At 37.0% G+C, this 15,413-nt stretch overlaps 1 protein-coding gene across 10 annotated transcripts in view; it reads right to left on the bottom strand.

Moving 5' to 3' along the window:
• The window catches only part of dab2ipb (DAB2 interacting protein b), a 160,770-nt gene that overhangs the window by 33,765 nt on the left and 111,592 nt on the right, over nt 1–15,413 (bottom strand). For all 10 annotated transcript variants that reach the window (XM_046838901.1, XM_046838900.1, XM_046838904.1 and 7 more), the window contains one exon: nt 1,148–1,301. In XM_046838901.1, the coding sequence (XP_046694857.1) occupies nt 1,148–1,301 (154 nt within the window). The remainder of the gene's footprint in view (nt 1–1,147; nt 1,302–15,413) is intronic.

Genomic DNA, 15,413 nt, shown 5'->3' on the forward strand with positions numbered 1-15,413 from the left:
TATGTTCATTTGCAAATGTATTTGTTTGCCTGTTCGGATGCTATAATCACTATATTAATATATGGATCACTCTATATATACAGGATTTAAATAAAGGAACTCTGCATGATTTGAACATAGTAAAAGGTGAATCAAGACCCTCAGATATAAAGTTGGAACTATATAATCAGCTTTATACCAGTCTTAAAACTTTCTTTCGGCTTCTCCCTTTAGGGGTCGCCACAGCGAATCATCCGCATGTTTGATTTGGCACGTTTTTACGCTGGATGCCCTTCCTAACACAACCCTCCCCATTTATCCCCGCTTGGGACCGGCACTAAGAGTGCACTGGCTTGTGCAACCCTAATTGCTAGGGTGGGTTCCCTGACCAGGATCGAACCCGGGCCGCAGCGGTGAGAGCGCCGCATCCTAACCACTAGACCACCAGGGAACCCTAGCTTCATACCAGTCTTAAAACTTAAAATTTTTTATTTTTGTTTCTAAATGATTTCTTTATTAGCCCAGACTCTTTTAATTATACATAAATTTGCATATTCATTTATGTGTTTGTCTGTTTGGATGTTATCATCAATATATTTTCATTAGCATAGTATTAGGAATATAAAAAATATCACAATAAATTGTTACACAATACAAACCTTTATACTGTATTGTCGTATGTACAGTAGGTCTGCGAGTTAAACACTATTATTACCATGTAAACATTTGTAAAACGATTCGTTTTTATAGTTCATGGATCACTAGATTATACAGAATGTACAAATTCACGCATTGCATGAAACATTGCATAAAAGATCTTGACATACAAAAAAGGTGAATCAATCATATATAAAGTTTTAAACATACAATCATCTCCATACCAGCTTGCATTTATGTAGCTGGATGTGATGTTATTGGATCTTTCAGTGGTTCAGGGAAATCTCCAGAAGATTTACAATTTTTGAGTGAAAATGGATCTATTTTAACCTACTTCATCGCAGTGCATTTATATATGAGCACAATACAAATTTGTCTTCTAGCAGCACTGTTGTAACTGTTGCAGCAACAGGGAAATTACAGAATCTGAAGCTCAATTATATCAATTACACAAGATTGTGCAAGTGAAAATGTGTGCGAATGTAGGTCTATGTGTGTGGATTTTGCTTACCTCAAAGCAGAAATCCTGACCCAGGATGGAGCTGTGTACGGGTTTTATGAGGACCTCCTCCTCCATGCTGAGGTCCAAAGTTTCCACTGCACTACTGGGACTGAGCAATGACTCGTGAGAGCGTGATTCTTTCAGTCTCAGCATCAGATTAGATCTGAGTGTTCGATAGAGAAAAGCAGAAAGAAAGAGTAACCCATGAGTGATCACAAACACAAAAATCTACAAAAGCACACATAAATGTCACAAAAACAAGAAGATCCATGAGATCCTAATCTCAGGAGGCCTGGGGTTCAGTCAGTGTTCTGATTCATACCAAAAGTGTTTAATATCAAATGATCTCCCACTCCAACTTATGTAAACCATATCTTCATGAATTTGGCTTTGTGCACGGGGGCACCACATCCGAAAACAATTGTGTGTCTTGAACTTTGAAGGTAACAGTTTGGGGATAAAAACATATGGCTGGAAAGGTCAGGTGTCTCAATTTTTTTGCAATGTGATATATCTGAAAGGAAAAATGATGCAACATGTCTGTGCATGGTTACCTTACAGCATTAAAAGTCATGAAAAAAAAAATCATATTTGATTCATTATCTCCAGCAGAGCTCAGATTACCTTTTCAGATATAATTAACTATTTATGATTCCTGCCGCACATAACTCTCAGGCGAGACGGCAGAGCTGGGATGGCTCTTGATGAACAACGGTGCTAAATTCGAACGGGTAATCTTCAACCAAAAGAGATCTCCAGTATATACAGTAAATATAAAACAATTCTAAAATTCAAATAATTCGCAAGCTAATTCACGTTTCCTCTCGATAGCAAATGAACACATAATCTAAGTACAGAAATGCACCAACAGGCACTTCAATATCAAAGCATAGTACAGAATAATGTAAGTTAGACAGAATGAGTATATAAAAGGGGGAAATATAAGCAGCACACTGTCCAGTCAAATTAACAGCGTATATAATGTGGTGTAATTAGCGTGACATTGTGTTAAATAACGCAAAATTTGACGCCTGCAATTTATCTGATGCGAAATGTGCCCAATACCGTGACCTATTCACTGTTCAGATCGGTTAAATTTCACACACAATGAATTATGGGTATTTCTGTACCATTACGGGGCATCGTTTGACCAGATGTGAGATTCGGATCTCTTGTACAAGTGTGAGGTTTCATCTGTGCTACACTACAGCTGACCATTTTTACTTAAAAGCGACAAAGTGGACCTTAGCCCTAGTCCTCAGCCCTGTGTTAGTCCTTAGCCCTGTGTTTTCTGTTTCTCTGTGATTGTTGGTTTATGTAGCACCAGGGTTCAGGAGGAACGTTGTTTCATTTCACTGTGTACTGCATCAGCTATATGTGGTTGAAATGACAAAAAAGTTTCTTGACTTTTTGACTTGGAGAGAAGAAAAAGCTTTCATGGCTGGATACATACCATCCCGTACTATCTCACTTGAATAAATAAATAAACAAACAAATAAATAAATAATACTGTTAACCAGTGGTGGGCAGTATGGAAATAAATCTGTACTTTACTTAAGTATTTCTATTTTAGGAGACTTTTACTTTAACATTATTACATTTCAAAGTCAAATATCTTTTTACTCAATTGTATTTTTTCCCAAATCAGTTGTTCCTTTTTATTTATCATTCGATGCAGCAATAAACCAATCAGGGTCGAACGCTCCATTTTAAAAGGAATAAATGATGGAAGAAACTCCTGACTCGAACTTGCCGCAACACCTCTGTTCTTATTTGCTCGACTTTTTAAAATAGTTAAAAAGAGGTTTTGGGCTCATGATAATTTAAATGGATATCGGTGTTTGACTCATTAATCACATTCTATTAATAGACTTGTGCTACGAGTAACATTGGAGTCTTTTCACATAAACTGAGTTGATTAAGCAAAAAATCTTGTGACAAAAATTATAATAGGAAGATTACACAGCCTTAATAAATCATAGTGCTTTGGATACTTAGGTGCATTTGAAGCCTTTTGTACTTTTATTCAAGTGAAAGTTACTAAAGTTATACGCGATACATATTTGCATGTATAGTTCAGAAAGAGAATCCTGGACATAAGTTTATTGTAACTCAGTAATGTAGATTGGTGTGAAGAAAATACACTGGAGGGGGATGGGGAACAAACTCTGCTCTACATTTTACGCTGAAAGCATAACGAAACAATGAGAGAACTTTGGGTCATTAGCCATAATACGGAGCCACAGCTTTTCTAGTGGAAAAAAGTCATAATGATATACATCTATTTCTGTGTACATCCGATTTCCTATTCTTCTTATTAAATCTACATTTTTTCCTGCTTCCTTATTTCTCATATCTCAAATGGTGCCCCTGAGGCAAGGCCCATCATTCAACCACTGATCCCTGATGTATACAAACTAATCGTATTTGTGTGTGTGTGTGTGTGTGTGTGTGTGTGTGTGTGTGTGTGTGTGTGTGTGTGTGTGTTTTCTTGTTTTCGTTTGGCTGCCATGAAACCAGTCAGAAGACTAAAAGAACTGTGCTGCGTAGACCCTTGATCTCAGTTTCTTCCCAGTTCCTGGGGATCGAGCTTTCCTCGAGTTCCTAAAGGAATCTGTTTTCCGACATCAATTTTCCCAACCTGGATTGCACGGTTAGGAAGACGACAGGGAGCGCTCATCGGGAGCCGACAGATATTCCATGCGAGAGAGGAGAGAGAAAAAGCGGGCGAAGGCTCCATCCGAACTGCCATCAATCACGGCGCGTCTGTATGACAGGCAGGATATGAAAGTTTCCGCGCTACACGGGAGAAGTTTTATTTTCGTCTCCCGAGTGAGTAAGTAACCGAGGTACCAAAATCAATCAAAGCACAAAGCGGTGGGATTTATATCATTCGGCCCCCTCAGGCCACTGGTAACACCTTATCAACAAAACCTTCGAGAAGAAGTGGGCATCGTATGTCTGTTATGAGAAACGGAGAAGATAAAGGAAGTTATTTGAAAGGTTTATTGAGAGATTTGCTGTTCTCCAGAGTCAATTCAGTAAGAGATCAAGAGCCATGGAAACAACAGGACAAACTAATATACACACTCTTTTCGCACTAAAGTGAATAGTTGGAGTTGTGGAAAAATTTGATGGACATAACTCATTTTTTACAACATTTATTAATACATTATGATTGGAAGGCCGGGGTTTTAAACCCCGGTATCACCCAGCTGCCTCTCTTGGGCCCCTGAGCAAGGCCCTTAACCCTATGTGCTCTAAGGGTGGTGTTTTATAGCTAACACTGTGCTATGACCCCCGTTTCCTAAAACTTCCTGGGATATCTGAAGAAAAGAATTTTACTGTGCTGTAATGTACATGTGACAAATAAAGGCTGACAGATGCCTTTATCCAGAGCGACATTTATCGCATTCATACAACTGAGCAAATACGTAGTTAAGGACCTTGCTTAAGTGCCCAGGAACGGCAGCTGAGTGTGGCTGGAATTTGAAGGCCAATGCCTTAGCCGCTAAGCTACCACCCTCACAATACAGTACTGATTGTATATGACAAATGCTGACAAAAATACGCCTTTTACATAGTTTCTGTGGTAAAAAATATTCATATGTTACCTGATTGAATGTACCTGGCACAAAACCTGACCCATGTTTCCAGTTGTTGACTTTTGTATGTAAGGATTTTTAAAAAAAATTTGGTGGATATATTTTGTTTAATGATCCCTGCCTGCTCACTGACCTACAATACTGATAAAAATCCTCAGATTTACCAAAATAAACACTACACATACAAGCATCCTATGTCTAAGCACTAAAAGTCTAATAGAGCATCATATCTTTGTGTGGCTTCTGAAGGAAAGTAATACAGAGCCCACAGTTATCCAAGTTGTCATATTTATGCTTTTACTGGTCACTAAATGTACAACAGAAGGAACACTGCAAGGCGAGTGGAGAAGAGACGCAAAATGGGACAATGTGCAACTTTCGTCGAAAGGCCCCAAACTAGATTTGGAGGTTCTGAATTGGATCAGTTCCCCGAGAAATCTGATAAAATTGTTAACCAGTGCAACCCAACACAGAAAGCAAGCTTTGATTACATCCCTCTGCGCTTGATTCTATACAATCTAAACAAACACTCACAGTGTGATTGATGCGATGCATCGTTCTTAAAGCAGACCATGTTGATGAGATCCGGTGACAGCTACAATGAATATACATCAGCCATGCAACAAATGTTGATACAGTTTAAATTCTGTGGAACTATTTAATAAATAATAGTAAATTAAAAAAATGTTGACAGATATCTGCTGAATTATCATTTTTGTTGTTTTATTTTTCTCCAAAATGGGTTAAGTAAGTGCTATAGTGACCATTTGGGACAGGACATGCACATCCCCATACTCAAGAAAATAAGTGGTGCATGGGGCATTTAAAGACAGGGTTGCCAGATTGTGTAAGAATAAAAATAAGATCTTGTTCTATACCAAATTAACAGATTTATATAAAAGGGTAAACTGTATGTGCATTAAGTGTGACTAATAATCTATAGTTTGGTACATTGAGAGAGGGAATTTGTCATGTCAGTGAAAGAACCCAAATTCAGAACAGCCTACAAGCACGGTCCCCAAGGAACCCCAGCCCTTGCTAACACTGAGCAATACACATTATGATTGGGACTCTACATCACTGCATATCATTGTATAGCTCAGTGTAGATCTGTCTGGTTTACAACGCCTTTGTTCAGTGCTCATGCTATTCTGGACTATGATTTGTTTCTGGTTCACACCACAGTCACCTGAGAAGCATTTTTTTTAATTAGCCACATGAGAAACTGAAGGATCTATAATTCTAAAAAGGATATATTAGCGCTTGCAAATAGCTGTTGCTCTTAAGCATTTGCTTCTCTGATGTGGTAAATCAAGAATGCGCATTATGATTTAGACTCAACATGAATGCTTTTCATCATTAGACATCTGTGAGTAAATGAGAGTAAAATGGCTGTTGCAAATGCGAGCATCAATGAAATGTAACCTTTACTATATGGTCAAAGGTTTGTAGACATCTGACCACAAGATTGAAATGTGCTTTCATTCCATATTTAGTCCCGATTTGTTGATATAATAACTTCCACTCTCCTGAGATGATGTTTTTTGGTGTGTGCCTATGGTGTGAGTTTTAGGGTGTTAGTAAAGTCAGGTGATGTGAGGAGGCCTGGGGTGGCGTCAGCATTCTAATTCATCCCAAAGGTGTTCATTAGGGTTGAGGTCAGTGCTTTATAGCATGCCAGCCAAGACCGTTTACTCCAAACGATGTAAACCATATCTTCCTAGATCTGGCATTGTGCACAGGGGCATCCTCATGCTGGAACATGTTTAGGGAAAATTTCATGCTGCCACATCCAAAGACATTCTACACAATTGCCTTTAACTTTGTGATAAGAGTTTCAGAGAAGAACCTATTTATTTCCAATGCTTTTGTCCATATAATGTATGTTTGCATAATACATTTCATTCTATTAAGTTACAATATAAATCACATCATATTTGCTCATGACCTTTTTTTTTTAAGTTGTTCTCTATTTATGCATGTTGACCAAAATAAACAGAATTTCAAACCAAGTTCCTGTCCATTCCTTCTTTATTCCTTCTATCCCTCCTCACTATCTTACTGTGTGCTCCAGTTTCTGTTTCACTCTGGTAAATATTTCAGATGGTGCATCAAGGCAGGTTCATGCTGTACTTCTTTCATTGTGCTTTGGCAAACACACACACACACACACACACACACACACACACACACTCACACACGCGCACACACACACACACACACACACCTGTTCCTTAAAGTGTGTGCTTCACGTTTTGAAAGCTGTTATTATATTCCTGCAGTAAAAAACACAAAAAAATAACCAATATATTTAAATGACAGCATGCAGCAAAACTCCAAGACTGTAATCAGGCTGCATTAAAATAAATGTTTTGCCTAGAAGAGAAATAGAAAAGAAAAATGTATGTAATCAATGCGCAAATGTAGCTGTAAAAAAATGTATAACTATACAGCAACATAGCTATTAAATATCATATTCTATAGTGTTTTGACAACAGAATTAAGCTGGTGAGTAGAAAATAATAAAAATATTATTAGTTAAATACATAAACATAATTATGAATATTATGGAGAAACAGAGAAACTAGAGATAAATTGTTAACTTGAAGAAATCACAATCAAATTTCCAGACTTTACATCTTTACTGTCCCTGATATACTTCCTGTTTTGGTCTGACCATGTGTGTGTGTGTGTGTGTGTGTGTGTGTGTGTGTGTGTGTGTGTCTCTGGTATCTCACAGTTATCTCTGGTCATTTTGTGGTGCCAGAATAATGGCATAATTACAGCCTATTACAGCATAATAACAGCTTATTAAAAAGTAAATACACTGCAAATATCTGCTTGAACCATTACATAATAAGAACGTAAAAAACAAGAGTGAGAATAATTTATCAAGTTTTTCCTTTTTTATATTTATATTTATAGACTACAAAAGCAGGTTGTGTGCTGAAAATGAAATGATGGCAAATAAAAATGTTGTATGAATGTTTTAGTGCGTAAATATCACCACAAAACAGTTGCATTTGACTGACATCTGGTTGATTTAACAGGTGTTTAGAAGCGAAATGGATTGTTTCACTGTGGTACCTAAACAGCAGCTTGATCAGACTGTTGCATTCATGAGGATCTTCATTTTGAGGAAATATCACCTTTAGCTAGACTGGCCTTGTCCGAACAAAGCAGAAAAATCATTTCAGTACAATATGAAGAAATATGTTTATGTTCTATTAAAGTAGCGGTAACACTGTGTATGTTATTGGCAAAAAAGCCTCAGCTGTGTACTTTCGAGAAGAAATGCAAAACTAATAAATGAAAGAAGAAAGCGCATATCTGAAACCCCTTAAACCCTATTAAACACACACACACACACACACACACACACACACACACACACACGCACACACACAGAGACACACACTCCTAATCTATTCCACCTCTACAGGCTTTACTAGATAGAGAAAAATGGTACTCAGTATCAAACGGGCAAATGAAGGTCACCCGAACAAGCCTCCACAAGCAAGATGGTGATGGGGGATGAACATGCACAAACACACACCTTTTTGTTCTTAGCATCCTTGCTAGGACCTTCTAAAATTATACAAATTATTAACCAAATGAATAAATGCATTTTTTACGTTTTTCTAAATAATTAAAATACCGGTTTAATTAAAATAAAATAAATAAAAGCTGAATGTCTCCACAAGGTCAAAAACACAATACCTGGCTCCCAACCACTTTCTTCCCTGCCCCCGGTAGACACATATTTTATTCAGACTTAAAAGGTCAACCGGCTTAACATACTGTATATACATACACATGATGGTAGCAAACAAAAGAATATTGGCAGTTGTGACACTGTGTGTTTGTGTGTGCACTTGTTTGTGTGTGTGCATGTGTGTGTGTGTGTGTGTGTGTGTGTGTGTGTGTGTGTGTGTGTGTGGTTATGCTGTCATGATTGCTCCAACGTTTTTTTACCTAAAATGAAATGCTTTGTTATCCCTGATCCCTTTGGTATAACCATTAACTGGCCCAACACTAAGTGAGTGTTTCTATGGCAACCAGCAAATAGGTACCGTTTAATGGAATAAAAAAGAAAACGATAAATATATATATATATATATATATATATATATATATATATATATATATATATATATATATATATATAAAAGGGCTGTTAAAATTGTTTATTTAGATATAAAGGTATGAAAATAACCACCAAAAATGTAATTTTTCATTACTAAAACTTTGTTTTACTGATGCGCCTCAAATCAAGCACCAAAATCCGCAATGATGAACACATCCGGCAATTAAAACCGTCCGTGTGGAAACAAAGCAAAAGTTCAAGTTCAAAAGTTCAAAACACCACAATAACTTTAAAGAATATTTTGTAAAAATTCTAAAAGCATCAATATTTGTCCATGCCCATGTTGATTAAAGTATTAAAAACTTAACAAAAATTCAAGGTACATTTAGAATAATATAAAATACTACAGAATAGTCACGAGTTAACTCATGACACTCATGGGAATATTTGAATCGAAAAACAGCCCTAATAAATATACATTATACTGCTGTAATAAAATGTGGACTGTATGTTGTTGCATCTTATAGTACTGCACCAAATGCTTCTACTATTAATACAGACCTTGTTGTCTGAAGCAAGTGAAATTTCAACACTCAAAATACGAACTGCATACTTGATTATTTAACTGACAATCTTCCATTACCTCATAACCCCCAAACCAAAACAGCACTGAGCTTTACCACATTACTCTTGACTAATCAACCAGATCTGAGGTAAGTCCTCAATTGGCATTTAAAAAAACATGCTTTCGCTCGAAGCTTTCCTGTAGTTATGGCATTTGTTGTTAAAAAAAAATAATCAATACACAAGAAAACAAGCTTCAAAACAACCACCAGCCTCTGTTCTTCAAGTAAAATATAGCCATGCTAGACTCTCAGAACCAACAGGGCATGAAATACACAAATGGTTGATAAAAAAAGGATAAACCAGCTGATGAGTCATTGTGAGAATACATCTGGAAGCAATGCTTTTTTTATTGAAGAGCAGGCAGATGCCATTGCAAAGGCTTTTTTTTCCCGCTGACGTTTTAGTATGCTGGGTTTCAGTGTACATACAGAGGATACAATGTGTGTGTGGTTGTGTGTACTCAGGGTCACTGTGCAGTATTACACAGCAGGTAGTAAATCAGTCCAAAGAGGCTCAGTGACCTTAAACAACAAGGTCAGAGTAATGAGCCGAGAGGTCACTGAAGGGTGATTTAAACAGACCAGAGAAAAAAAAGGGAATAGCAGCATAAATTCAGCGAGGCAAAATAATCTCATGTCCTGTCTGAAAGTCACATTGTAGGTTCAAATAAAGGTCAGAAAAACAGTATGTTGAAAAGATCTGCATTTGAGTGTCTTGGAGTAATTAGCAGAAAAAGGGGTGGGTAGCCAAACAAAACTTGACCAAAAAAACAACAACATTGAATGGCCATTTCCTGTGTTCTGCTCTACAGCAAGGAATAATGCTTTGCAAACTTAAATCCAACAAAAGTGCGCCACATTTCTTGTGTTTTATTCTTCTTACTTCACAGCAGGACTACCTATTTCATTTAAAATATGTATTTTTTGATCAGCAATCACAATTCTTAGTACGCTCATGAAAGGAGTCTCCAGTACTTTACAATTCAGAGTTTTGAAAAAGCAAGAAGGCATTTATATAGCGTTCATGGAGGGAGCCTTCAATGTTAGTGCTTCACACTAACACTGAGTAAAGCAGTAAACGTTTAATTTTCCTCCATGGGAAAGTCTGTTGTAATATTCATAGTTGAACTTTGACAATTGTTATTACATCCTACATCAAAACAGACTATTCTATGGAGGAAAATTAAACATTTACTGCTTTACCTAATGTTAGTATTAAGCACTTACATTGGAGGCTCCCTCTATAAAAGCTATATATAAATGTCTTCTTGCTTCTTTAAAAACTTCTTATTTCACAGCTTTCCAATGCCATTTTATTACATTTTATAACATTTTATTAGTCGTTTTTATTTTGTAGTCGAAATAACAACACATCCTTAAATAGAAACAAAATTTAAAGGGTGCATTCAAATATGGAAAATTCATCGACCAATCAGAACCGAGAATCCAACAGCGCAGTGGTATGAGACAATATAATATCGATACACTTTTTTCTGTGATATAAAATGTTTGATCAACAGACACGGCTACTCAAAGCCATATATAACCATATTTTTCGGACTATAAGCCGCTACTTTTTTCCCACATTTTGAACCCCACGGCTTAAACAACGAAGCGGCTAATTTCCTGGGTTTTTCCCGGTTTCACAAACTTCAAGCCAAAAAAACGAGCGACATAGCATTAGACCAATGAAATTTCCGAAACGGAAAGAAAAAACGCACCTCACCTGTGTTCTGTGTTCAAAGAAACTTAGAAATGAGCATCAGAAAATAATAAGGACATATTCCTCGGCCTTGTACACATGCCGTAATACCGGAAAAAATGCGGTGGCAGGCTATTCCCAAAATGGTGCTCTGTTCTTAAAGGAGCCACAACATATTTCACCTGTTACACCATGTAACAGACACTGTCTTTTGTTAAAGCCTGTGTAAAGTTCATTAGTTTCAGTGTAGACAAATTCAGTGGGTGCGGCTTATATATGGGTGCGCGTAATAGTCCGGAAATTACAGTATATCGATTGCTTTTGTCGACTTGAACGCTCTTAAATGAATTTCAATTCATTAAAACAGCTTGCAAGGCAAATAATCTAAAGTATAAAAAGTCAAACTCGCGACATCCCACACATCTTTGATAATTCCACGATGAATTTCAGGTCACCGACAGGGCTGAAAAATGAAGAGCCCGCTAATCCTGCTTTGAATTTCAAATATATCCTAGTTGAAAATGAGCATTATTTCATACCCTAGCAGTGCGTTCTACAGGAAGCACGGAGCCATGGGAGCGATTCGTGAGACAGCGTGGGTTCTAGAGAAAAGAGGTTTAACGTACGACGCAATAGGATCCGGTTCTTTATCCTTGGTAGCAGGATACCGGGATTCTCATGTTAATAGGTTTGGCTGAGTGCAACAGTTTCACTGATAACTCACGGTTTCGCTAATGGCGAGTTTGTACATGATTCCCAGTTTCAGGAAAACAGGGAGAAGTGATCACACTTTGAATGAACAGCTGCTCATTCTGTATGAGAGATTAAGTCAGACTTTCTTCAATAGCGCATAGTGTCATGAATAAAAAAATATGATTGTCTAAAATTGCAAACAACCCAGGGTGTTGAGTTTTCCTCAATGGGAATGTCTGCTATGATTATCATCTAAACATTTTCAGCTCCTACATCACAATAGACACATTTACAAAACATTTACAGCTTTACCTCTAACTACAAAGCATTAATACTAGAGACTTCATCTGAGAATGCTATATGAGTAACTAGTAAGTAAAACAGATTTGCCAGATCCTCATTCAGATTTCATTTTTTTCCCATCCAAAAGTATTCTTAAAATAAAACAGCTTGAATTTAAGCAAAAAACAAAGCACATGCGATGCAGCTAAATACCAAGCAATGCTACCTGAAGTAAATTGTTTTCCTAAAACAGCACATGCTTAGGAAAATGTTTTCCCCATTTTGTGTCATGGAATGTGATACACCTTCTGACCAATCAAGACCAATTAGACTATAACACTGCAAACCACAAACGGTAGTCCCCTGGGAGGTGGTACTTTAGTGGTTAAGATGTCGGACTTTAGATCAGACTCTTGTGATTTAAAATCCCAGCACCACTAAACTGCCACTGCTGGGCCCTTGAGTGAGGCCCTTAACCCCTCAACTGCTCAGTTGTATAAATTAGATAAATGCAAGTCACTCTAGAAAAAGCTTCTGCCAAATGGCATAAATGTAAATACTAACAAGAATAAGAACAACAGCACCAACTATTTGGAATATAGCAATGTAAAAAAAATCTAAATGCTTATACACTCGATCTTATATATGTATCTATTGAGAGAACAGAAATAATTTATTAACTTTTCCTGACTAAACCATTGCCAGATGTATCCCCTGTTTGCTTTGACAGAAACAGAGGATATGACGTCATGGCATAGACTCGCAGAGAAACAACGTAAAGAAAAAAGCATGAGGGGAAAAAATATCCCAACTGACCATGACCAATACAGTCTCACACACACACACACACACACACACACACACACACACACACACACACACACACACACACACAAACACTTTACACTTTTGTCATACTAACCCTGTAAGGATCTTCCATTGACATAACTATTAAAGTACACAGTGTAATTAATACTGTGTCTCAACCTCATTAAGGAAAAGGATTGAGCACAAACAAAACGTCCCCACAAGTTCCTTGTGAGTACGTGACCTAAAACTAGCACTGCTCTTTCAGCCCTAAAATGGTACAGAACTTCAGATAAAAAATAAAGGTCACTTGCTGATCTGGGACCGCTGTCATAGGTGCTGGTTTAAAAACAACATAAGAGGGCGGCTTATTTTTTTTTTAAAGTACTTAAAATTAATAAACAATATACAGATGGATGGACGGACGGACGCACGAACAGATAGACAGCTGAGATAAATGTACTCTTCATTCCGGAAACATCTTATAGGTCCAAAGATGTCTTTGAAAACAATATGTCTCCTGCCTTCATGTCTATTCATTTTTCTGTGTTTTTCTCCGATCATTCATTCATCTATATCGTCTCTTGCTCTCTCCATCCCTCTCTCTCTCTTTTTCTGTGTGTGTGTGTGTGTGCATGTATGGTATTGTATTAACACATGTATTAACACATGGACTGTTCACAGCTATAACATATGTTCAAGCTGCTAAAAGCTCCATATTGCACAAATGGCAAATAGAGATTATATTTAATATGAGCCAAAACAGGGATCAATATTCAATCTACAGTCTACATTAGCAATCTAACACACACACACACACACACACACACACACATGTATGCATGCAGTAGTATGGCCTTCACTTCAGCATAGTGTTGATTCCTTAGTATTCACGTAGCAGCTAGTTAAATGCTAATTAGAGAAAATGGTTTCACACACATACACAAAAAATACACACACAATACACATACACATTCACACACACGCAACCCAACCACAATTCAAACAGCACAGACTGCTAAATATACTTTGTTCTCATGCTAGTCACACAAAAGCAATACACCTAGCGCACCAGAGACTAAAAAAAAACAGTCTGCTAGGTTTTATCTGCATGGTGCCTGCATTTATAAGCAGCCTGTTTTCCTACTTATGTAAGATTGAATCATTTTCTTCATCACATTGAACCCGCATGTTGGATTTAAATTTAGCGCTAGCTTATGTTGTTTGTTTAGAGATGCATCTTAAAAAAGATAAATAAATAAAATCAAACAAATCAAAAAAAGATCGATATCAAAGAAAAGCAACTTTGTGTCCTGATTTATTTCTAAAACAACTGAAAATGAGTAAATGCAATTCCACAGAGCAAAGAAGAAAAAGAAAAAAAAAACATCCTCATATGCCCATGCATGGCCTACATTCCAGGCAAGTATACTCATGCCTTCAAGATACAAACATCAGCCAGAAAGAAAGAACCGGGGGGAAAGACTGAGAAAGAAGGACAGGTAACGAGGGAGACTTGGAGACATGCTTAAACTAACATCTCATTTTGTGTGTCTTTGTGTGCCTCTGTGTCCTGTCATGATGACACGATGATAGCATTCGCCTCTTATGTGTTTGCCTTGAATGATGCTTTGAAAATCCTTAAAGTATATTACTATAAGTTCTACGACAAAAGCACAGTTATCTTAGGAAGAATTAAAAAAAGGAAAGTACCATAGAACCAAAATACTCCAATAGATCTATATAGATCTAAATAGACTGCAATGCTATATTTACAATCAAGCTAGCTAACTAGCTGTCTAGTGAAGTAGCTTTATAAGTGTTTATAATAACACTTTGATATATTTCTTATAGAGAAATATATCAAATTTACACTTAACATGAACATCACATGTACATGAAGTAGTTGTCTCTTTGTTTACATGTATGGCATTTGGCAGACATCTTTATCTGAGGCACCTTGCAATGATCAATGATGGGTTAAGGGTTAAGGGTTGCTCAAGGGCCTAAGAATGGGAGTTTGATGATGGAGGAGGGGATTTTTAACTCGATCTGAGGACAAATTCGTAACCACTGAGCTACCAATTCCCTCTATCAAATGCTTAAGCTAATTTAACTAATGACTTGTCCCTGATGTTAACATCTATTAAGTATTACTATGTCCCAGTACATTTATATTTGGTTTTGAAAAGAACATTACATCACAGCATGTTAACTCCATACCTCCACTTAGCACTAAGGCTCTACTTCACTTACCATAATATGAAACAGCCTTTGTGATGAAGATACAGATAACCCATGAAGCACTTTCTTGGAGAATCTGTATCTTGATCATATGGGCTGTTGCATATGAGCTTAACTGCAGATAAGGGTGTATGAAATCAGCTTCGGAATGTATGCATATTCTGCATTGCTGTATTGTAACGGAAGTTCGAATAAGAAAATTGGTTCATCCATCTATTATTTCCTCATC

This window comes from Silurus meridionalis, chromosome 25 (genome assembly GCF_014805685.1).
Source record: "Silurus meridionalis isolate SWU-2019-XX chromosome 25, ASM1480568v1, whole genome shotgun sequence".
Classification (NCBI taxonomy): domain Eukaryota; kingdom Metazoa; phylum Chordata; class Actinopteri; order Siluriformes; family Siluridae; genus Silurus; species Silurus meridionalis.